This window comes from Nelusetta ayraudi, unplaced genomic scaffold, assembly GCF_046127955.1.
Source record: "Nelusetta ayraudi isolate G7.1 ecotype Tasmania unplaced genomic scaffold, CSIRO-AGI_Nayr_v1 ptg000013l, whole genome shotgun sequence".
Taxonomy (NCBI): Eukaryota; Metazoa; Chordata; class Actinopteri; order Tetraodontiformes; family Monacanthidae; genus Nelusetta; species Nelusetta ayraudi.
The window spans coordinates 4,267,220-4,291,715 of NW_027466063.1; the positions used below are offsets into that span (position 1 = coordinate 4,267,220).

Below are 24,496 nucleotides of genomic sequence, written 5' to 3' on the forward strand. Positions count from 1 at the left end.
AACTATAACCTAACTTGCTGTTGTAACAAAATGTTTGCATCTAAGCCGCATAAGCACTATATTTCTATTTCAATAAAAGTTTAACGTCAAAGCATATGTTTGCAAGTTACAGCAATGTAAAGAATACTGTTTTTACATAAACATTGCACAAGCATAATTCCAGCATTCTGCTCAAATGTGCACTACCATGTGTACAATGAATGACAAAAGAGTTTCTGAATCTCATTAAATATGTCACTAATATTGTAAAATAACATGTTTATTATTTGTCTATTTTGACTTGTTACTTCTGTAATTGTTGGGCTGTGATATGTGTCTGTAGTTATGTTGGAAAAGTAGGTTAATATCAACATGAGAAAAGGAGGCAAATTAATTCACATAAGACTGCTTTTCAGTACAATAGTCTGCATTTGCACTGCACATAAATGCGAGTCAAGTCTTTATTTTCAGGAAACATGGAAATTAACTAACATAAATACTACCTTTCGTCAGTAAAAGGCATACACACATAACATAAAACCAGACTATTAATGTACATGGGATAGGCTTTGTAATCGTCGGTGTACTTCAGGTTCCAGGCATGTCAAGGTCAACTCAGAAACTGGAACTCTTTGCTGAAACTCTCAAATTAGCTCCTATTTCCTGCTTTGACAGGAAATATGTATCTGGCTCAAAAGTTTTCAAACACAAGTTCAAACTCTCTGTTGTCGCTTCACTCTGGTGACGTCAGACAGATACTCATTCAGAAAGTTAAATGTCTTAAAAAATTTAAATAAAAAAATTAAAAACTGCCAAAAAAATAATTCCGGCCATAAATATATATCCTGTACGATACATAATAATGTATCCCCAGCCATTAACTTAACACCATGGGCATTTTGTTCTGTGTCATTTCAAAGCTGCAGCACGAAGATGACTAGGTGGGTTATGTCGTTTCCGCTTTGGTCGGGCGCCATCCCGCAATAACCACTGACTTTTCGGCGGGTATTCAGAATTTGGCGTAACACCATGAGCGTGCTCATACGGGTTAAATAGTCAAAGCTAATTAATTATATATTTTTTTTCATATCCAACTGCCAATGTGTAGCAAATTTAGGAGACGTATTTGGCAAAATATGACGTCATTATCAAGGAGACTTTTTTATTTATTTATTATTTTTATTTTTTTGATTATTATTTAAAAAAAAAAGTGAGACTCGCGGGTTTAATAGTTTATGAACGCGCTTTTTTGTTTGCTTATTTTCATGCGGGAATTTCCCATTAGTCCTTCGGACCAATGCCATGCTCCCTTTTCATGCTTAGCTGACCCTGCTCACACAGAATGCAGCGCTTGCTCACAAATGAGTTTTGTAATCGACTAGGCTACGTAATAAAGAGTGACTCAGTCAGTTACGTACCTGAGTCTCATTGATTTGCTGTGGCGGTTGCTCGCTGTTAGACCCCGCCCCCCTCTGTTTCCTCGGCTACAGCATCTACTCACTACCTAACTCGACCAGTCAGTGCCACCTATTGCGCCGATAGCCGAGCTGTGTCGTTTTTGTCTTTTTATTTTCATTGGAAGACAGACTTGAGATATTAGCGGGGAAAATGCCTGTAAGTAAAATCTTTCTCTGTTTTCTTTATTTTGTTTTCTCTCAGATAGTTCTAGCAAGAACACTTGCTGCCCAATGCCCAACGCAATGCCCTGTCGTGTCATGAAAGATTCAATTGTTAATAATAATGCGTCTGTTTAAAATTTCAAATAATGACATTGTTTGAAAACCAATAAATAATAATTGATCGGACAGTTGTTGCAGTATTTTAGCAGCGGGCCCATGTGTGTTTGTTATTATTATCATGTTATTGGTCGCTGAACGTGCGTCAACGTGAAGTGTTCTGCCCGGGCATGCCCGACTGTACTGTTCTAAGCTGCACTGCATCAGTCAGACTGCGGGGGCAGCAGAAAGCACCTATCGATGCCAATGATCTGAGGCCCGTTTGATGATTGCCAAACTTGAATCAAGTCAGCTAAATTCTCCGTTGCCTGTTGTGTGATTCAGGATCTGATGCACCCAAGTCTTGCAAAGGAGCGGGCACGGCACAAGAAGAAGAGGCTGGTGCAGAGTCCCAACTCCTACTTCATGGATGTCAAGTGTGTTGGTAAGGGCTGCTCCAGTCGTGTTCATTCTCTGTATCATGTCATGTTCTTAAAGTTAATGCATTCTTTCCATGTAAACGATTCTCCAGGCTGCTACAGGATCACTACAATCTTCAGCCATGCCCAGACAGTTGTACCCTGCACAGGCTGCTCTTTAATCCTCTGCCAACCTCAAGGTGGAAAGTGCAGACTAACAGAAGGTGGGATAGAAAAAAACAATCACATTCTTGCATTTTGATACAATGAAGTGGGATGTTTTGAATGTTTCCGTGTGGTTTAGTTTGTGATGCTGAAAGGAGTGATATGCATGTGTTCCTTTCAGGGTGTGCCTTCAGAAAGAAATACTCCAGCAGATGAGCAGATGTGTGTCCAGAAGTAACAGGCGGCAGTTCCTGGATCTGAGCTTCACTCCATGGGTATTTTCTAAGAAGAATAATAAGATCATAAATTCCATCCAAGCTTCACACTCCGAGATTTTTAAATGTTGTATTCCTTCTGAAGATGAAGTTAAAACCCACTCAGACATTCCCATGTGCTCAGATTGGATATGTATATCAGATTGATATAAAGCACTTAATGTGTAGTTTAGACTACTTTGCGACATTTGTAAAATAAATATTTTAATGCTGGAAATGAATTCCACAAGCTCAGTTTCTGTAAAACATTTATTAGGTGGACAAAGAGGGAGTGGTGAATGAAATACTTAAAAAATAGTCTTGATCAAGTGCGAGGCTCTTTTTCGCAATCTTGACATGAGATGAAACCACGAATGACCGTCATAAACAAAAATAAAACAATTTAAGAATTTTATTGCCTGTTTTACATGTGTTCTTTGGTCTTGAGAGTTCCCCTGGCAAGAAAATGAAGTGGTGTAAATGAAACAAAAAGAGATCAATCAAAGCAATACAATTTCTTACATACCTAACATTATTCTACTATATACAATTAGTATTTGTGGTTGGTAAAACTGCTCAGGGCTTTCAGAGGTGTTTGGGGCTTTGCTCGCTCGGATAAATGTAGCTAATGTCAGCTACACTTGTGGCAATGATGCAGCGTGTAGATGAACTGGTTGAGTGTAGGTGACAGCAAAGCAGAAAGCATGAAACATCCAATGGTTCCAGCAGACTCTAAAGCATGGAAGACTAGAAACAGTTTATATATGTATATATATATTTGTATATATATATATATACATATATATATACAAATATATATAGAGAGATGTATGTTCTGCGCATTTTTGGCCAAAGGAAGACTGGCTTATTGATGAGAAGTTTAGGATATCGCTCAGTTGGTTATCAAAAGCACACGCGTTTTCTGCAGAAGACAATGATGAGACAAACAGATCAGTCAAATCTAGTCGCCTTTTCTAGAAGCTGGTGCAAAATGATCCAAAACCGACTTCCTGTCTGAGGCACAAAAATGCTGGAATGAGCAAAACCCAATGCCGTCTGCAGTACATGTATCTTTTTTTTTTCTTCTTTTTTTTTTTTTTTTAAAAGAACAGAGCAATTGGTGATGCTTCGTGTGTGTGATCATATTTAAAAATCAAACTTGTTTATGTGGTTTAACAACCAAAATCTGAGGTTCCCTTGAGAGAAATAATTGACAGCGGTTTTGTTTTTGTTTTCTAAAATAGATCACTTCGGTCAAAATGGATTCTCATATTTTATAACAAAAATAAAGAAAGTTGTGCCTTAAGAAAACAAAACAAAACAAAAAAACTAAACAGGGACAAGCATTAAGTTAATTCCCCTTCAAAAGAGGAATATTTTTCAGCTCAAAATGTGGAATGGACATAGTAGGAATGTTACACAACAATCTCCTTCTCTCCAGTTTCCTTTCCATTTGTTTATAAGTTGTTGAGTTCCACCAGGGTCTGGTCCAGGACGTTCTGCATGCCCGCGTTGTCCTCTTTGGCTTTTGTTAATTTCTCTGGAAAGGAGAAGAAAAGTGATGTGACCAAGCCCAACTTTTGACAAATAATAGAAATAAAGTCATGCTGACACTCGTGCGTATGTTTGCCAGACAACATCGCTCACGAAACAGTGGAGGAACTTCTGTTAATGGAGAAACATTTTGCATAGAATTTGGGTTGATTCTTGTGCACCTTGCAAAAAACGACTGTGCTTAAAACCACAATTCTCAGCACAACGGCCGTCAGTACAGTACTGTATCTTTCTCTAAATGGGGGTGTGTCTTGTTAAGAGGCATCGTTTACAGGTGAACACACACTACGTGTCATGGATATAAACCAGGTGAACAAACCAGGTGTGTGTTAAGGGTTTTAAAGGGAAGGGAGGCATTCATTCGCACTAAGCCATATTAAACCGCTCACCTTTTCTCACTCAGTCTTGAGACTATTTAGATACACAATGTACATTAAAATAAAAATTTAAAAAAACATTTTACAAGCATATGGTAGATTTCCTCGACAAAAAGCAGAGGGGGACTGTTCTTTTTAGTTGTACACAGATGACAGCTAGTATGAAGAAACAGATGACAGACATAAAGCCGTGGAGTGGCACAGACTTTAATGGATTCTTCGCATGACGAGGAGAGAAGAAGGCACATGATTCACAGAAAGCAGCATGGAAGGAATGAAAACAGAGCTCAGAACACGGGACTGGGAAAAGCAAAACAGAGAGACACAGCGAGAGGTCATCTACATAGATGTCATGTCGTTGAGGGCATGGTCCAGCTCCTCGCTAATGGCTTTGTACTTGAGCTTCTGAGCATACAATTCATCTGGAGGTCAGAGGTCGACAGGAAGTTCAAGCAGGTGCCAAGAACAGCGGGAGCACAAGAAGCAGGAGGAGAAGCAAGAGGCAGATGGCGGCGAAGAAGGGAGGGAGGAAGGAGAAGACAAACATTGGTGAGGGTTCTGAAGGATTGTGTTGATAACAGAGAGACGAATATCTGGTTTAGTCTGCGGCTCCCCGGTGGGCTTTGAGCGCGTAAGACTGTCTGACAGTCCTGTGAATCTGCACCAACTCTGCACCGAACACTGCCGACCCATAAACATGTGGGTTAGGGTCTCTCGTCTGCAGCGTGGGACACATGGTTTTAGATGCTCTTTCGGAAAAGAAACAACTTGTGTTTGTTTACCCGATTTTGGATAAAGAGTTTCCATACATTTGGCAGGCGGCTCTTTCTTTTCTAAGGAAAACATTTTTAGTGTTTTCTTAAAAACATGACCAAATCAAGGTGAAACAACAAACATGTTTTCTGAATGTTTAGGTTCTCGGACTGGCAATGTTGTTAGCGAGAAAGACAACAACCACAACACTAGAAACTTGTCATGGTTCAAAGAGAAGACCAAACACGAAATGGCCAAACTGCTATTTCGCTCGTATCCAGCAGGGGGAGTTGTCTGCACGCTGTGAATACATTTGATTGGGAGTAAGGAATACAAGGTTTAAAACCCATTGGTTTTATTTTTAATTTACATAAATTTAAAATCAATAGGCCGTGTTCACCATGCGCTATAATGCAGCCTTGTCTTGGGAACAGGAAGAGGATAATATAAATCTTTGGCACGACCAGATGGTAGTGACCAAACTCTAATGGTTTGTTTAAAAGAATCTGCTGAAGCAAAAGCCATACTTGTGGCCTTTTGTTTATTTTGTGTTTTAGTAGCCAGCTCGATCCTCTGGACAAACAGCTGAGTCGCAACCAGCCGATACAAAAACATGCCGCGAGATGACAATGTCCACATGAAGACGCTTGAGTCTGTCATTTTCATACCTTCCAGGTCATCAATGGACTTTTCCAGTTTGGCCACTGTCCTCTCTGCAAACTCTGCACGGGTCTCAGCCTGACAAAAATACATTGGAATTGTTAAGAGACTTTAAAAAGCAGAACTGGAACTCTTGACATTATCTGGAACATTTCCATGTTATTCTTTAAAGAAATAATTGTAAGTGTCAAAAGGGAGCATTAGCCATTTATTTCACTTGAGATACTCCACTGGAGCCAGTGAACAGTACTTTGAGACAGATCACGCCATTTCCTGAACAGCATTACATCAACCTCACCTCCTTGAGTTTGTCAGTCAGAACTTTGATCTCTTCCTCGTACTTGTCCTCTTTTTCTGAATACTGTGAAGAGAGACAAACGGCATTAGCAAGATGAGTCCACAGCGGTGGATAATGGAGAGATAGTGGCACCGTCAGCTCAGGATTAGGACTGGAAATGCATCTCTTCCTTTTCAAGAGGGAGGTTTTGGGGAAGTTGCTGTCTAGGCCTGACTGCGATTTACGGTGCCAGCTGTGACAGGCCTGACCCAACAAAGCACAGGCATGTGTGACTAAAAGGTGAGACTTGCACGCCGTCACACTGCCTGACTCTGCTAAAGCGATGACGTAAACTGGACGTAAGTCTCTCTACCTGTTCTGCTGGTACTTGCGCGGAGGCACTATGAGGGGCATATTTTCATCCAGATGATCTGGAGTGCGGCTGTTGTGCGAAAACATGTTTAAAGGCTCGGCTAAAAGTTAAAATAGGCCGGTCAGCCATTCACTCCTAATAAGTTCAGGCTCTAATTCAAACAACCTGAGGACAAAATCAACGGCTGCGTTTTAATTGGGTCCTTTGGTGGGACACAATTACAACGTAGGAGGCATGAAATAATACTTAGGTGAAGTGGTTTCCATCCCTCTCTCACTAAAATTATTGTCCACCGAGCCAGCGAAGAAGCTGAAATTACAGGATACAGAGGATGGCTGCCAAGCCCAGTCCTCTGTATGTACCGCTGTATGTGTTTATGTTGAGCAGAGGGGAAGCTTTGCCGTAATATCTGCCAATCCGGTGGTCAAATTACAATTCGGCACCAATGCATTTTGACCAATCATTGTTTTTGCCCTGCGGCAAGGGGAGAAACAAGAAAAAAGGCTGGCAGAGTCAGCGAACGCATCTTCCTGGTAAACAAGTGGGTTGACCTCACAGTTTGTGGCCAGACTCACACAATGTCCTGACACAATGTTATTTTAAAACTGTAAACTGTAAAAAAAAAAATAATAATAATAATAATAATAATAATTAAAAAAAAAAAAAAAGTTGGGTCTGAGTCTCTAAAAATCCCCTGAAAATAAGAAGCGTCATCAACACAGATCTCCTGTTTTCCAGTCATCCAGTTGCTCAAACACCAGTCGCATGGCGCTCTTACCTTCTCAGACTTGGCTTCTAGGGATTTCAGACTGTTTGTCACATTTTTCAGCTCTTCCTCGAGGTCACAGGCTTTACTGCAGAGAGGCCGACACACACATGGTTGGTTCACTGAGAGACAGAGCCGCCCGCGGGTGTGCGTTTGTGTATGCCTTTTCCACTCTTACCATTCTGCCACCTCAGCTCTGTCCTCAGCTCTCTCCATGTCTCCCTCCAGGATCACCAGTTTACGGGAAATCTGAGTTTATTTAAAAAAAAAAAATGCACAAATTTGAGAAGGATCATCATCATCATGGTAAGATCTGAACAATCAAATTCCTGACCTCCTCGAATTTGCGGTCAGCATCCTCGGCGATGTGCTTGGCCTCCTTTAGCTGCATCTCCTGGATTTCCATCTTCTCCTCGTCCTTCATTGCTCGGTTCTCAATCACCTTCATCCCTCTGATTGGACGTGATACAGTTAGTGTCTTTCGGACAGAGAATACAAAACGTTTCATCTGGAAATGCAATTTCACCGGACCTCTCGCTCTCGTCTGCGGCCTTCTCGGCCTCTTCCAGTTTCTGCAGTGCCTCCGACAGCCTCTCTTGGGCTCGGTCCAGCTCCTCCTCGACCAGCTGGATCCTGCGGTTCAGAGCTGCTACGTCACCCTCCGCCTGATAGGAGCGAACAGAGAAGACAGAGGGAGCGAGGAATTGGGTTATTCATTGTACAAACTATTCTGGCTGATCTTTGACCCCACTCCCACCATGAAGCAGGAAGTTGGGGGGGGGGGGGAGATGAGCTTGAGCGGATGATGAGCTTGAGAAGCAAAATACAAGTTTCGTATTTTCGAAGTGTACTATAAGTACACTTCGAAAGAAGATTAGGGCCACAAGAAGAGAAAAAAATATTACGAGAAGGATATTTTTATATAAGTTTTCATTTCGAGTTTTAAGTTGAAATTTCGTGAGTAAAGTCAAAATTTCATGATGAAAGTCGACGTAAAAAAGACAAAATTTTGTGAATGTAGCCGACGTAAAAAAAGACAAAAATTTCATGATGAAAGTCAAAATTTCATGAATAATTCGACGTTAAAAAAGGCAAAATTTTGTAAATAAAGTAGAAATTTCATGAATAAAGTTGACGCAAATAAAGGAAATTGGCGAATAGACTGGATGAATGGTGGATTAACCCAGTTACCCACATTTAAAAGTAAACTGCCGAAAACAGGTGTATCCCACAAGGCTCCACAAGGCGAAAATGGAAGCACTCCACTAGACTTCCGTAGTATACAAATAAAGTTTTTCTATCGATTTGTTTCTACGACAATCAAAAAAAAAACAAAAAAAAAACATTTCCACACAAATAACTAGCAAACGGATGTCTGTCATTTTCAACTTTCATTATAAATGGGCTTCATTCAGCCGTTTGCAGATATTTTCCAGGTATAGAAATGTGGTAAATGTCAGCCTGGAGCCTTTCACTCAAGCCTTCCATGTACCCACATGGAAAACATAAAGCAGGCAAAGCAGCAGTCCGAAGAAGAAAACACACACACACACACACACACACACACACACACACACACACACACACACACACACACACACACACACACACACACACACTGTTACGTAAGTGAATTTGCGCAGAAGTTGTACAGGTAACCAAATGTAGAGTGCGGTGGACATCTTTGTTGCTGGCACAGTGGGGAAGTGAAAATCGTGAGAGGGCATCTCCACATCTTCACAGACAAATAGCCGAGTCACGTAGAGCAACAATCGGCACTGTGAGCACGGCTACAGCAGTGGCGGATCATGTTTCACAAATCAAAGCCTAATGAAGCTGACAAGTGAAACCGAGACCGCTGCAGGCCCTCCAAGGACCACGTGACCAGGCAGAGTCAACCTGTAATAAAAGCCAAACACGAACGTTACCAGGGAGCAAGATCCCCTCTAATATCAGGAGATCACAGGACTTTAAGTCCTGCATGAGACTTTCGACAAAGCTCAATTTCCGCTGGATGCAGAACTGGGCCAGTGGGGTGGACGGATGGACTCCTTCCCATCTGCCTTCGGTAAACAACGCAGGCCGCAGAGAGGGAAGAAGGCAAACAGAAGACTCCCTAGGCGTTTCCTCTTTTGATTGGCGGGGAGCTTGACCCACCAGTGCGTCCTGAGAGAGACTACCACAAGGCTACCACAGCTCTGAAATTGAAAGGAGAACCAGGTTCGGTGCTTTCTGCCAGGTTTGTCTCCGACAACTGACACGGAACTGCGGACAAAGAGAACATCGCTGTTTCGTTTGTGGCTTGTGACTCATTGAGCTCGCTGTTCGCTGAGCTCGTTGGCCTTAAGAGTCAGAGCAAAGAGTGTCTGCGAGTGCAACGTACAGGCCGGTGAGTCACCCTGCTGAGATTAAGACACGAGGACAGACAATGAGGCAGGGCTGGTAGTGACTGTCAGCGTCCACCCTGACGTCTGATACCAGGACCAAAAAAAAAGCCTCAACCTCCAAGTAGAGACGTCCACTTCGTCACACTCTCTATTTCAGGAAATGGAAGCATGTGTTCCAGCTGAAGGCCCTCTCTACTTAGTTATTTTTTGTTTTTTAAATTCCTTCCCCTTTGCCTGCGATCTGCCATCTTAAGACTCTCCTGCTGACTAGTCAGCCTTTCCACTTCTCCAATCCTCCCCCCACCCCTCCGCTTCTCTCTCCCCCTCCCCGGAGCTGCCCTCTTCCAACAGCTAACGGTTGCCGAGGGAGGTCGTCGACATGAGACAGGAAGTGTCTGCCAAGCTCACGTCGACATGTCTTGCAGCAGCAGTCGGCAGCCAGCAGCCACACACACTCGGCCGAGGGAAAACTGAAACCCACACCAGGAATGAATGAAAAGCCGTAAAATTCTTTTGGAGCGTCTTGAAAAGCCATCATCGGTTCCCCTCTCGCCGAGGCTTCAATCTGTCCGCACGGCGTCTGGCTGGTGGCGCAACATTACGCACGGCGACACAAACTCTAAAGATGCATAGATCACATATATATAGTTCTCTACTTCCTTAGTCGTAGTGGTTGAAGCAATGTGCTTGCGAGGAGGCCGACATCTGCTCACGCAAACAAACAAGCTATTCATGAGCTTTAGGTCGCTCAGGCACACGGGCTACATCAGATGCCATTACGCGCAGCCAGACACGCACAAACACGCCGCACAACCGCCACTCTCATTCCGTCGGCCCCGGCCTCCTTCAGACATAATTACCAGCAGCCAACTGCAGAGTTTCCTGCCGGCTAAAAGAGTTTTTGTCACAGGCAAAACGCCACAAATTCTTGGGGCCGTGCTGCTGTTGCAGCAGTGCAGCACAGCTGCGGACCGGAATGCGGCTCCTTTGGGGTCTTATCTGTCATTTCTCTGATCACAGAGGGGCGGTAGGTGGTATTCATGATGTGGGCTGTGTGCGCGCACAGACTTGTAGGCCTCTGATTTGCCCGAGTGTGAAAAGAATGTGACACAAGCTGAAGTCGGAGGACGAAACCTCAACATTGGCGACGTCACCTCACGAAGGAGGACTTCAAAAGGGGATGACAGGAAGGGGTGTCTTGCCAAACAAAATCAACATCTTCTCATTTCCTCTTTGTGCCCGTTCTGTTCTTTGGGCGGTGCTGCCCTATGTGTGTCTCTTCCTTGAGTGCCTGCTTTGCATTCTTTGGCTGCCATGGGACACCCAACGTCCTTATATGGTAAAACAAAGTGTGGAGAATGTTTGCAGTGCAGTATCAGGAAGATTACAGCAGCTTTCGCTCTCTCTCTCACTCAAACACACCGCACACAAATGCAGTAGGGCAGCAAGTCACCGCAGTGTTATCAAGCTAGCTTAATATGTAACAAGAGCCATTCAAAAAGCCACATGATACTCTAGTGACTGCTGGATGCTTGTCTGAATTACCTGCTTTACAGCAAATTCACCTGAGCCTGCTAGTGTACATTCCAATGACTGCGTCTCTGTGCCACTCTGCCACTTGCTCGCCTACTGGAAATGATTTCGAAATGAACTGAAGGACATCTGGATTTCATTGTAACGACAGAGATGGGAGGCAAAAAGAACATGTCTCACCAAAACGTCTTAGCTTTAGGCTTAGTCTTCAAGTTAGACCGTCCTCCAAAAGCCAGAAATGCATAGAGACAGCAGGCACATCAACTGTAGCATCTGCGTTACTGCGACACCTCTATTGAGATTGCACCACAGCATTTGCAACAGGGCTATTCCGCGGCATCATCGTGAGAGGCAAAAACTTGCGGGAACTATTCTTTTCAATTCACCTCCCTGTTGGTGGATAAAAGTGCTTCACTGGCCAGTTGGAATGTACTTTATAAACACAATGACCTTAAGATACAGCACAGTTCTATGGGGAGTGAGCCGCAAAATACCTGAGTGTATTACATGTACTAGAGACTAGATCAAGGACAAGTGAAAGGGGAATCTTATTATTGGCTGATTCCAGGTCAGTGGGCTAATGAGCTGCACGATGCTGTTGGGTTTCAGGGAAGGTTATTCTTGACTGCTGCAGAGGCTGAGCGCAAACGCTCATGTGAATGTGTGTTTCCAATAAAGACCTACTATGTAAATACTCCTGCACACAGCATGAGCCCGGCGGTCACGGGTACTACGTGTGACAGCAGGCTGCTGGTCGTTGAGACAAGCGTCAAACTCAGCTGTGCCCATGCTAAGTGTAATAGTCACCATTGTTTAGAATTTTGTAGACTGGGGTTTCAATTTGCACCCCTTGTTCAAACTTCTGCGGCATGAAAAGGCTCTTATTTGAGAACGGCACTTCAATTGAGCTGCTGTTCGGCTGTGGTTGGAATGAGGCATGTTGGAATTTGCATACATTTTAACGACTTTTTAGACCAACAATGATGGGTTTTTACTCCATCTGAGTTGCTGGAGCTGTGATGCAATGACCAAAAGTATGTTGGGACATTCTTGAAACCATAAAACAAGTCAAACGAATAGCATTTCTGCCCTGCGTTAATCACTCAATCGTCTATCATAATTCACTTTCATGCTAACCCAAGCGGAGATCCTACTCTAGCAAAAACATCAAAATGGTAAGAAGGGCTGTGTGGGAATCCATAAAGTAAAATACAGGGTCAGTTTCGTTTAAACACTACTTAAAAGACTATCATTTCCACTCTCTGAATGCAGACCTAATGACATTACTGCAGACTTAGCCTCTAGCACATACTGCCCAAATGCTGCTACTGGTTTGTTCTAGAACCTCCAACCTTGGCCTACATAATCTACCCAACCACAAGCCACCGGCATGGGAGTTTAGCCAGAGAATGCCATCGCGGCCAAAGTGTATCAACATGTGGCAGTTATATTTGGAAAGTTGAGCTATTCCCAGGGAGAAAGTCAAAAGAAAACAGTCAAACCGGGGAGTCATTCTTTCCACTGTCTGGTGGCGACTGAGAGTGGCCCAGCATAAAAGAACCTTCAAACCCGCCGACTGCTTCGACGGATCAAAGGGAGGAAAGTCACACTTAGCTTTAGCTTTCCTTTTGTAAGACTTGCCATGGTTCTGGAGAGCTGCATTAACTTCAGGTTAGTATAGACAACATGAGAGCTCACCAAAATAGTAAAAAGCATAACCGAAACCTCTGTAGACTCTCACTGGGAGCGGGCAAACCAAGCGGGAAAAAATAGTTCAACTCGGCTTGCTCAGATTTACTATCTTTGCACTTCACAGTTGCACAGTTGTCCCATATCGAAAATGAACTATGCTTCAAATCCAATGCAAATTAGTGTATGATGGACTGTATAAAGAGACATATATTACCAATACTTTTAGGGTCCAAACTGAAACTTAAGATGGAACTTTCTCGTAAAAAGAATCATCATTAACCCTTGTGGAAACTCCGAGTCCACCACGCATGCACACCGCTAATCTTCCTGTTGATCAGCGGTGGAACTCGGGACAGGAAGCACTGGGAGTAGAAGCAAAGGAAGTGCTGGACCAGGGTCGGCAGACAACATCCTGGGAGGGGCAGTGCGGGGTTGTGGGTGAGGCTGTAGAATACCACAGATGGGGTTTTAACTCTACTCTCTCTTTTTTTTTAATCAGCTTGTTGCTATGCGTCTGCGTCCCAAACACTAATACGTATGCCTTTGGACGGTGAGGTTACGTTCATTGTTTTATTGTTCATCAAGTGATTTGATTGTCACCACAATAAATAAAACAAAAGCTAACATAACTTTTATAACTGGGATAAAAGGCGATGAGCGTCATGAATAAAATGCAAATAATAATCTTTGGCCCAACTTTCAACTCTAATCCTTTAACCGGCAAACAAGTCTGATTCGTGTTAAACACAATGAAAGATGAAGAGTTGAGCTTGAATAAAAGGCTGCACATAAAGCACATCCAAGCATGTCAAATGGGCATGACAATACTCTGCCGGGCCTTTGTCGTCTGAGAGAGGCCTGAGGCATAGCTGAGCAGTGGAGTAGCGTCCCCAGAGTCATCGACACCACAATTCAAATAACAAAGAAGAAATTAAGTTTATTTCTTTATTGGTAAAACTGTGTTTTGGGTCTTTTATGTCTGTCCCGCCACATTTTTAAACAATGACTCATGACTCTAACACACTCAGTGAGGTTCCTGTTTTGATCTCCCTGTGCTTTTTTTGAAGGGGGTTTTGTGCCTTGGAATAACTCCAGGTTGCCCTAATTATTCACATATGGAGCCACACCAGCACTGCCGCCGCCACCACCGCCGCACAAATGCATGGGTACGCAAGTCCAAAGGTTGGCAGGAATGAAAAGAGAGGACAGAAAATGATATATAGTTCATTACATTGCAAATCAGCCAATCAATTACAGAATTGTAATGTGTTTTTTTTTCAAGTTACGAATGCAAATGTGGATGAATTAGTTGTGTTTTGATTTATTTTACCCTGGAGCATCTTAACATAGATCTAACAAATATATTTTCTGTTGAATGAATAACTGATATTGAAAAATGTGCTAAACACAAATAATTGCCTTTGATAGTATTTCAGTTTTTCATTCAACGTCTATTTTTAAAAGACCAGTTAACGTCTATAAAGTACCAGTTATGAAACCGCATGTTACCCAGAAAGGTGTTAATGTTTGACAGTCACATCTGCTCTAGAGCAGGTGTTCATGTCCACTCCCTCAACCATGTGATGTGAAACACGTAGTGGCCTTGTAAGATTTATTGGAGGCCTGACCTAAAAAAAAAATAAAGTTGACTCATTCCATACATAATTACCCACCTGCGGGCTTCCAGTTAATTTCATAGTGCGAAAAGAGAACTGAAACAATAGCCTGAAAAAAAAGAAAAGGCAAGTGACCTGCAGCAGGGAGAGGGGGTACTGGGGGGGATAAATCACAGCATGGCCACGATCACTGACGAGGTATTTGAGGTGGAGCCTGGCCGTGACTTCCATACATGATAAATACTTGACAGCAAACTCCCCCCAGCCGCCCCCAAAAAAAAGGAGTTCATATGAAAAACGATTAAATTAAAGCTGCGCAAAAAGGCCCGGCTGTCTTCTCAGAAAAGGTGGCCCGTAATCCAACAGGCAGTTCGTAACAAAGGAGCAGATCCTCCTCCAGGAGGCCACCTCCCACTTCTATCATCTCCACACCCCTTTCCTTACTGCCACACCTTCCCCTCCCACTCACCTTCAGCCTCGCGCCCTGTCATTAACCAGCCTCTGAGCTACAGGGATATGGACCCGTATGTGATAAAGCAGCGTGTGAAATAACTTGACTGTTTGCGAAGCACTTTTTGCTCCCCTCCTCCATTATTCTTTGCTCCCTTTTACTACTCAAGGGCTACAAAACTGGCAATCGGGCAGAGTCAAGAGCGAGGCAGGTGACACAGCTGGGCGGACGTATGGAGGGTGGTGGGGGGGGTCGCTTCCCGCACGCTGATGCATCAAGTTGCAGAAACCACAAGTTTGAGCAACTTCAATGATGACTTGGGAATCCTACAAAAGACTTAAAAACACATGAAACCGTGTGCAGAGTCAGAGTTCCTTGTTTTCACAAGTGCTGTTTTAAATTCAACAAGCCTTTGATGGTTTTTCTATGATCCAATTCTCTTTATCCCCCCCTTACTTTAACTGTAGAGGCAGGACGACTCACAGCTATCCTATTAGCGGCAACGATCGAGGCATTGGCAAAGCGAGACCTGAAAAGTTTGTGTAACCTCGCAACAAATTCTTGATCCGCCTGTCAGCCTGCCTACCATTACTTCAAACCCAGTGCTAAGGTGCTACCTGCAGTGGACAAGGAAGTAATCTCACCCACATTCGCACCTTCTGGCAATTCAGAGTAATCAATCATCCCAATGTGTATGACTTAGTACGGGGGACAAAAAGCCACACAACCCTGCCACAGAAACTCACTAAAGCAACTCAGCGACAATAAATCACCACAATTCACAGAGCATAAGTAATGTGACGAATCACTGCTGAGTGCGAGACTGCGGGCATTGGCCTCCCTCCTCTGTCTGTCTACGTGGTCTGAAACGCTCCCTGCTGCTGCTGCTGCTGCTGCATTCTCTACGGCGGCCTGTGGGTCGGACGTTGCGAGCATGCGCACAAACCTGCAGGAATCCAAACTTTTTTCTTTTTTTTTTACATTGACGACCAACGCCTTGCATTGTGGCACTAACACGCCCGCTAATGAATCAATGGCCCAGAGTGGAATTCACAGCCACGAAAATAAAATAAAAGGAAAGAAGAAGAAGAGAGAAAAAAGAGGAAGCTGTGAAAAGCGGCAGGCAGGGCGAGGAAGCGGCGGAGGAGCCCGGATCGGAGCGGGAAAAGACCGAGGCAGCGACGGCAAGGCGAAAGGCGGCTCGGAATGTGTCTCACTTTCATCCGGAGCTCCCGTTCTTCGTCCAGCTGCCTCTGTAGGACCTGAGCCCGGTCCTCGGCGTCATCGGCCTGCTGCTGCAAACACTGGATCTTCCTCTTAACGGCGTCCAGACAGTTACCACCTGCCATTCTTCCGGCGACTTAATTTAAAGGCTTAAAAAAATAGATATATACAGTTAAGACTACTGTGCAAAGACTTAAGGCTTATGCCTCCTGTGTGGTCGCTCCTTGTAAGATGTAAAGTGTAAAAAAAAAATAATAATAATGTATTAAAAAAAATAATAACTGGACGCTGGTTTGGTTTTAGCAGAGAGGGGGGAAATCAATGTCCGTCCGCGGCCAAAGTCCTACTTGTTCGGGATGGAATGCGACGGCTTCGTTCAAGTTCAATCAAAAAGTTGTGTAATACTGAGTGTCCAGTTGGTTCCCCGGTTCGCGCGTCTTCTTCTTTTGTGGTGGAATGGTTAGTAAGAGTTCATGAGAAGTATGGAAAAGTTCTCCTCGATAATGTTTCAGCTTCTTTCTCTCTTTTTTTTTTTTGGTCCGGACGCGTCGAGCTTGGAGGAGGAGGAGGCGGATTAAGAGCAGAACTGAGCGGCGAGGAGAGCCGAGAGAGCAGCAGAGTAGCAGCCGGAGGAGGAGATAGCAGGCCGGGACGATGAGGTCACAGAGGGCGGGGCGTGTGTGTGTGTGTGTGTGTGTGTGTGTGTGTGTGTGTGTGTGTGTGTGTGTGTGTGTGTGTGTTCCGTTTTAAAGAAGTACGAAAGAAAGGGAGGGAGGAAGAAGAGTATCTTTAAGTTTCTTATAAAGACACTATCAACGTTTCACTGGCTTCACTGATAACCACCTCAAACGGTGAAACCTTTTGAACTGCATTCATGCTGACATAAATACATAGGCAGCGAGCGTGGCATTCATAGTGCATAACAACTGTGACTGGCGTTACCTGACTCACATCCCAAATCTTTATTCTTGGATTTTCACATCAGTTTTGACAAAACCCACCCGTTTGCAAAAGGACAAGCCAAGTCAGGAAAACTTGGAAAACTCTCAAGTAGACCAGGCATTACAGGCACGTCACAGGAGCCACAATGCGCTCCCATTTTTAGCACAACTCTCGTCAAATCTCATCCAGAGTTAAACTAAAACAGATTTTTTTTTTTTTTTTTTTTTGCCGTGTGAGGTCGCCAATGTCATTCTCAGTTTTTTTTTTCTTTAAATACACCTCATTGGTGGTAAAAACAGCTGCTACTGTAGTATCAATGCTAATCTCTTTAGCGGACGCTAAGGTCACAGTGGCTTCCTGTATTTCTTCCATGTCAATTTTCTGGACCATTGCGGATCAGTGAGCAGCAGCTGTTTCCTGGTGACCACGGCTAAAAGAAAGTTGAATGGAAAGTTGAAAGTTCAGACTGACTGGAAGCCGTTAGTCGTTAGCAAGAAGGACGAGTGAGATTTCAAATTTGAGATCACAGCAATCGGGCTATGCAGCGAGGTTAAAGGCCCATTCCCCAAAAATTCAGACCACCATTTCACACATGAACTATGACATTTCCAATATCTCTTGTGCTTCAGGCCATGGATTTTCCAAGCGAATTACAATGCAACAGTAACCCTTTGTGTGACTTATCATCAGCATTCATAAAGATTGCACATTTGGTCGACAAAGACAGCTCCAATGGTCCTATAAAAGCTTGACAAGCCTGAGGTCGCAGGCCGAGTCACGATGCCTTCTGACGTGGGCCGACGGTACCTCCAACTCTAACTGCTTTACAGACTGTGGGTTCGGACAATTTGGCTGGTCTCAACATTCAACATCAACTGCAGATTTATGCCAAGGAATGTGACACCACAAAGACATAATCCACCAGTTAACTCATGACTGCTACTGCTTCAGTGGCTAAACCCTGTATTTATATCATGCCTTGATAGCTAGTGCACCAGCTTCATTTTTCAGAAAGTACAAAAGGCCGTAAGTTGTTCCTTAGCTACACTGTCTAATAATGACAAATTTTGTAGTTAATATTAGCATAAACGGAGGCATGACTGCGGATATTACAAGAATGAACATATCCAGATGTTTACTCAATTCTTTGCATGTTAGTAATAATGATTATAAATTATAAACCATTGCTTGAGCTTGATCGGAATCATAATATTGCACAATGAATGCAATCAGCAAAACGCTAGACTTTGAATCTATGACCACACCATTTCTTTGTAGGTGCGCCATTGATAAAAAAAAAAAAAAAAGTTCTGACATGGACTTTAAGAGCCCCACAAAATGCTAAGAATGAGAAATTTTTGTAGGTAAATCTGGGGCCTGGCAGAAAGCTTTCGTGGCTGTTGTACACAGTATTGCCGCCGTTCAAGAGGAAGATTTATACTCTGTCTTCTATTACTCTCCGCTGGCCTGGGCTTTGTTTACCCCTTTGAACCCTCCCATTCACACGGCTGGCTGGACGTGCGAGCGGCCCCGGCAGATCTCGGCATGAGTTCATCTGGAGCTCAGCGCCGCCAATCAGTGGCTCGCCATCGGTCTGGTCTCTTCCTCGCTCGCTGCTCACTGTCTGATTTGCTCTTTTCGCACCGGAAAACCTGGTCGCATTGATTTCATTAGACACAGGGGTGCTGGGAGGAGGGACGGGTGGAGGGCGGGGAGGGTGGGGGGGCATTCTGTTTGCCTTAGCTGCATTCCTGGCATACCACAACTCCCCCCCGCCTGCACCCTCATTCTAGCTTTCCCCTAAAAACAGTAACTGTTGCCTTTGTGAATGGTGTTATGGATACCCCCGGCGCCATCCCCCTTCTGTGGCTGTCCCGGCGTTCACATTTCTGCATCCGACCCTCTGTCTGGTTCTTTGTGCTGCCTGTTAGCTGCGCTGACCTAAATATCGGCCAACCACCCAACTGCTGGGAGGGATTATTATTTTTTTCTCGATGAATCGGAGACACTTTCCTCTTTAGTTCGCTGTTCACTCTAGTCCCCAGGGAACAACCTCTGGGATCCCAGAATGGAAGCGCTTGCAGTGAGAATTCAAATGTGTAATGACTCGACTGCTGCCTCCAATAACTGGCAACCGGAGGGGAATTTATGGAGGTGGAGCCAAGCAGCTTTTTTTTTCTTTCTCTTTTTCTTTCTCGCTGGCTGGAAAGGTTGATGTCAGCGTGCAAGATTGAAATGTACGAATACAGTATCAAAACACCTATTTTATTATTTTCCCTCGCAGCCCTCCCAGCAGTGGCGGCTGCACCTGGTCAGCCACAAACCTCAATTTGGGATTTTTTTTTTCCAGGGGCCCACTCGACTCGACCCAGTTTAGACCTGAGGCCCCTCAGAAGTGTTCCCAAAGGTTATTTAATCACTCTGCACAGATAATCCAGCGTGTCTCACCTCAAGTCTCTCTGTGTCCATATGTCAGAGACTTCCTCTCCCTTTGTGTGCTGTACAGCGCAGCATTTCCTTGGGATTTCCTCCGTACGTTTCAAACTGGAGCACATCTTGATGCAGCTGGGAGAGTTTCTGCTCACTGTGACGCTGTGTGATGTGCAATGGCTGGCCAGTCTGTGTCATTAATCTGGCGATTAATCTGGTGAGTATTTTAGGCTCCATCAAGGGCAAAGTTCTATAAATATATATAGAAAAGTTTTGTCCCTGACACACATTCACACACACTGGCACAAAATACAAAGGAAAGCCTGAAGTGCCTGCAATCATAGTTTCACAGCACTGTGGTTTGTGGCGTTGCCATCAATCTGGAGTCAGATCTAGACTCAGGTTTTTTCCCAGATTGCAGCTGATTAACCGAACTCATAAAAAAGCCTTTAACAAATGTCTTTTTGATTGCTGTTCCACACAACCATTCTTAAAAATATCCAAGTCAAGGTCGTAGATAGCAGAGCGTCTCTATTAACAGTCTTATTCAATGATGCTTCCCACGGAAGATGTCCCGAGGTCAAATTCATAAATCCTTTTTAAAACAGAATGCTGAGTTTATTTAAAGGCTGCACAGGGTGTGGTGGATATACTTTTTTTTGTGTGTGTCTTGAAACTTCGAGACCCGACGTATTCTCGTATGAGGGAACTGGGCAGGCAACCAAAGTTAGAGTCCTGTACCAGGCAAGTTAAGTGAATCATAAAGAAAACTCTTTAAACTAAACTCAAGGGTTTTATTGCAGGAAAACTATGCAGCGTTGTTGAATGTCCCTCACTTCTATAACTGTATCACATGACATTGATTGAATGCTCGTTAAGCTCCATCAGCTCGCGCAGGCGTACAGTGGCCAAGATCTTCTCCAAGTAACTTCAACCGCAGAATAGATTACATTTATCGGGTCTATATATAGCAAGGAAATGTTGAGTTACAGAAGGTCTGCATGTGATTTTGTACTTCATGTCGAACAGTAGAAATTGCATAAATAATATGATTTTGTAAGTGACATAGGAAACTTCCAATTATCTAATTATTTCGGCACCCGTGGCCTCCTGGCCCTGCGTTAAACAGTACATCATATCTTAAAGGGTTTGGAACTCTAAATCCAAACCCTTAGCCTTAGTATGTGTGTGGGTGAGATACAGTTTATCCTTGTGTTCATTCTTCAGGAGTGGCTGCACAGGAATGTTTCAGCCTCTGAAGTGCTGCAAACACTTTGCCCTGGATCAAAGTGAACTCACAGCCAGTGCTGGCTCGCAATCAGTCCAGCTGTGGATGAATGGGCTCGAGCTTCAGAGGTGCCACAGTAATGTGAGTGCCTCTCAAAAATGGAAAAAGGTTGTTTTTTTTTTGGAAAGAAGAAAAAGAAGGAATCTTTTGACTGATCACTGGATATGAGTTTTGTTTCACAAGTGAGCCTTTGCTGACAGGTCTGCCTGGGTGTGAGTGACGGCCGTGTGCCCACTACTCACGTCTGCGGCTGTCTTCTCTGACAGTTCCAGTTTTTCCTGTGCGTCTTTCAGGCCTTCGGAGAATTTGTCTAGCTCGTCCTCCGTCTGCTTGAGTTTCTTCTGGAGGTCCACCAGCTCCTCCTCCAGCTGCAACGGAGCATAGTGTCAGTCATCTGTGCATGCCAAACTGTCAACACACACCTTGCAATTAAAATATATTGTGCATTTATGGCTGCATTGCTGCCGCTGCAATACATAAGATGTGTGACGATTCTTGCTCTGTTTCATTCTCCTTTGTTCCAGCGTCCTTCTCATTTGTTCAGTGCCTGCATTCACTGCTGTACATCTAAATTCAATTTTATCAAGCACTTAATTGAACAAACGAAAAAGAAAAGTTGCATATTTAGAACATTATCATTTTAGAGACTCGTTTTCATTCATCATATCCATGCATTTGAATGAATGAGTTGTTTTCTATTTGTCGCACTCTCTCTACTATCCTGTGTATGTGCATGTGTGTGTTTAAGAAGTAGGTTCAGCCCTCATTGCATGATCAATATCCTTATTTTGTTCTGTTTATTTTATTTACTCTATTTAACTTTTATTTTTGTGTGTCACTTTGTATAGGAAGAAAAAGAAAATCCACGTTGACTTCTTAAGCATCAAGACTGATTAATTCAGTGTCCATTGTACAGAGCCTGAAAAAGATTAATATGAGTAAAATGAATCAGTCTGACGGGACTATTGCTCCAGCCAAGTGAAGCAGCCGCAGCAGTAGTGGGTGATTTGAAAGTCTAATTGTGCCCATGATGTTTGGGAACTTGCACAGTTTATTCTTAGTCTCTCCTTCAGTCTCACACACACACACACTCTTCCGAATCAGACACAGAATGTTGAATGGTCGTCTAATCAGCGTCTCCCTCTGAGCCAGTCAAGTGCTCGTGATAATCCTCTTGAATTTCACACTGTCGTCCTCTTCTGCGCTCTAAAAATGTGGCTGTTATCTGAGTTCACAAACACACACACACACACACAAAGGCACCTAGGACTGTTGGCCTTGTGTGTGCTGGGATGTGTGTGCATGTTGGATTGTGTTGTCTCTTCTGCTGGATACACCTGTCAAATAACTCAAAGTGGAAGAGAGACGTCCGTGACTGCTTCCCAAATCCGGATTCCTGGGTGGTCTCAACCTCTGATTCGGCCAAAACCAAACAGAGACGTGGAATCCTCTGTTTAATACTGACCTGCTGTTGCAACAATCCATTCTCAGTAAAGTCTCCAGTAATTTGGATTGCATTATACAAATATACTGTGCGGTTGGAGAGTAATATATGAGTAAAACGTCCCGAATAAAGATGATCTTCACTTCATTTTGGACACCTGGATGAAATTTGAAAAATTCTGGTCAGGGGGGAAAAAGAGCACAAGTTTTCCAGGGATTAGTCAGATTCTGCTGCCTGGCCTTTTAAGGAATTGTAAAGCTGTTCTCTGCTTCACGTAGTGTAACAAATGTTTCTTTTTCCTTTTTAAATTATGAGCACTGGCTTCAAGACTAAAAATATGATGAAATCACTGATTTATTTCCTTTCAGCGATACGTCAAAGAATGTCACTAAATCACTCCGCGAGCGCCGTTGTATAAATAAAAGTGAAAAGTGTTTACAGAAGGTATGTCTGGTATGTATCTGTGTTGTGATTGGCGAAAAAAGCTGGATAAGGAGAAAAGCTTTAGAGCAAAAACCAGCGCTCAAGAGCACCATATGTTAGATTTGTCACAGGGTTTTGCACTTTAATAACCAACAGTGAAGAAAAAAAAGCACATTTCCTACAGGGCCCACGCTTCATTTTTGTTTTGTTTTTTCTACACTGTTAGACCGTCGCACCATCTATAATCTTCTAACTACCAAACTTTTCCCAATGCTGTGTCCCACCTGTTTGCATTTTTCCTCCGCTCCCTTCTTGTCCGTCTCCGCCTGCTCAGCCCGGTCGATGGCGTTCTCCTTGTCCAACTTCAGCATCTGCATCTTCTTCTTGATGGCCTCCATGGTGACTTTGAGATGTCAGAGACGGGCGCGTACCTCAAAAAGTCTCCCGGCTCTTTGGCGTCGAGGTCGTCTCTGAAGGCTGAGCGCCGCAGGTCGAGCCTGGAGAAGGAGGAGAGTGAGAAAGTGAAAGAAGAGGAAGAGAAGAAGGAGGAGGAGGAGGAGAAGGAGAAGGAGGAGGAGATGTGAGCAGCGATGAAAAGCCTACGTGCGTAGTTATTTAAACTGCAGCCGGACCTACCTCCCTCCTCCTCCTGTTGCCACCTCTTCAACCCTCCCCTCATGTTTTCATCCTCTCCCTTCAATTCTCCATCACTCGCCAGCCTGCGTCCTCTCAGACACACTCTCGGCTCTATCGGTCCACTCGTCCGAGGTCTGGCCAACAGCGCGCAGGTCCACTTGTCGCTCCACCGTGGCCGATCTCCTTATTTGGGTTGTTGGGTTTCCATCAGACAGCAGAGATAGGTCCGAGTCCAGTTTCCACATTTAACCTCCAGTTTGTAGATAAAGAGCCCCGACTGGCGCAGAATGTTTCACACCAGAGGCCTTTGTGTACAGCTGGGATGACGAGAGTAAACCAGGAAGTAGCTGGAGTGAGATGAATCCTGAGGTATTCCTCATGGATAAGCTTCAGTGATGTTTAGACTTTCACTAGGAGTTGAGGAGTTGGTTATTACATTGGTTTCTCCAAGCAGCCAAACACCAGCCAGAATGCAGAATGTGGTCTGGAAAGAAAAAAACATAAAAGAAAGAAACCAAAGGATGAATGCAACAATATCTTTGCCAGAAATATGTTCTCAGCCACATCCTTCAAGGTTGCTCTTTTTTAACGGACCGTGTGATCCATGTTTCCAGCAGCTCGTCTGATTTTATTCAGTCTGTTCTTTTCATAGTGCAACCATAAAAAGTGTCATAAATTGAAGGAAAAGGTTTTGGAAATACTTGAAATAACTCTGAGCCGGCATTTTTTTTCCTGCAAAGTAAAAACCCTTTTAAAAAAAACAACTAACAACAATCAGAGCAGCCACATTAACATTAAGGGCAGCTGATTCTCACTCAGTACCATTAAAAAAGAGTATTTTTGACCTGAATTTACAGACATGGGGCAGGTATAATCAGACAGAATGGTCTTTGGTAAATGTGTGCAGTGTGTTAAGAGAAGGGGATGTGAGTCGGGGCTGAGTGTGGAAGAAGCAAGTGGAAGAAGCTGAGTGTTGACAGAGCCCAAAAAAACAAAAAAAACAACAACTAAATACTATGACACAGCTTCTGAGTCGAAGCAGCAGTGCATCACAAGTCATTGGAATTTATATGCTAAGGATCATAAACATCTTTTTTTCAATTTGTCAATTCATTGTTTTTTCATGAGACTCACAACT

At 43.7% G+C, this 24,496-nt stretch overlaps 2 protein-coding genes across 5 annotated transcripts; one reads left to right on the top strand and one right to left on the bottom strand.

Annotated features, from left to right (window-relative positions):
• The first annotated feature begins 1,443 nt into the window (after positions 1-1,443).
• On the top strand, positions 1,444-2,947 carry LOC142886044 (small ribosomal subunit protein eS27-like). Its single transcript, XM_076022958.1, has 4 exons — positions 1,444-1,593; positions 2,040-2,139; positions 2,227-2,337; positions 2,460-2,947. The coding sequence occupies exons 1-4, from the start codon at positions 1,588-1,590 to the stop codon at positions 2,492-2,494; spliced, it is 252 nt and encodes an 83-aa protein (XP_075879073.1). The 5' UTR covers positions 1,444-1,587; the 3' UTR covers positions 2,495-2,947.
• Positions 2,948-3,827: 880 nt separating this feature from the next.
• On the bottom strand, positions 3,828-23,303 carry tpm4a (tropomyosin 4a). 4 transcript variants are annotated; one of them, XM_076022954.1, is made up of 9 exons: positions 23,007-23,303; positions 21,098-21,223; positions 7,824-7,957; positions 7,627-7,744; positions 7,471-7,541; positions 7,305-7,380; positions 6,175-6,237; positions 5,885-5,954; positions 3,828-4,072 (listed from the first exon to the last, which is right to left on the bottom strand). In XM_076022954.1, the coding sequence occupies exons 1-9, from the start codon at positions 23,118-23,120 to the stop codon at positions 3,990-3,992; spliced, it is 855 nt and encodes a 284-aa protein (XP_075879069.1). In that variant the 5' UTR covers positions 23,121-23,303; the 3' UTR covers positions 3,828-3,989. The 4 variants fall into 4 exon arrangements, with proteins under 4 accessions (XP_075879069.1, XP_075879071.1, XP_075879068.1 ...); XM_076022953.1 differs by lacking the exon at positions 3,828-4,072 and adding an exon at positions 4,654-4,885 and having other exon boundaries at positions 23,007-23,302; XM_076022956.1 differs by lacking the exons at positions 21,098-21,223; positions 23,007-23,303 and adding an exon at positions 16,189-16,813.
• Positions 23,304-24,496: the final 1,193 nt, after the last annotated feature.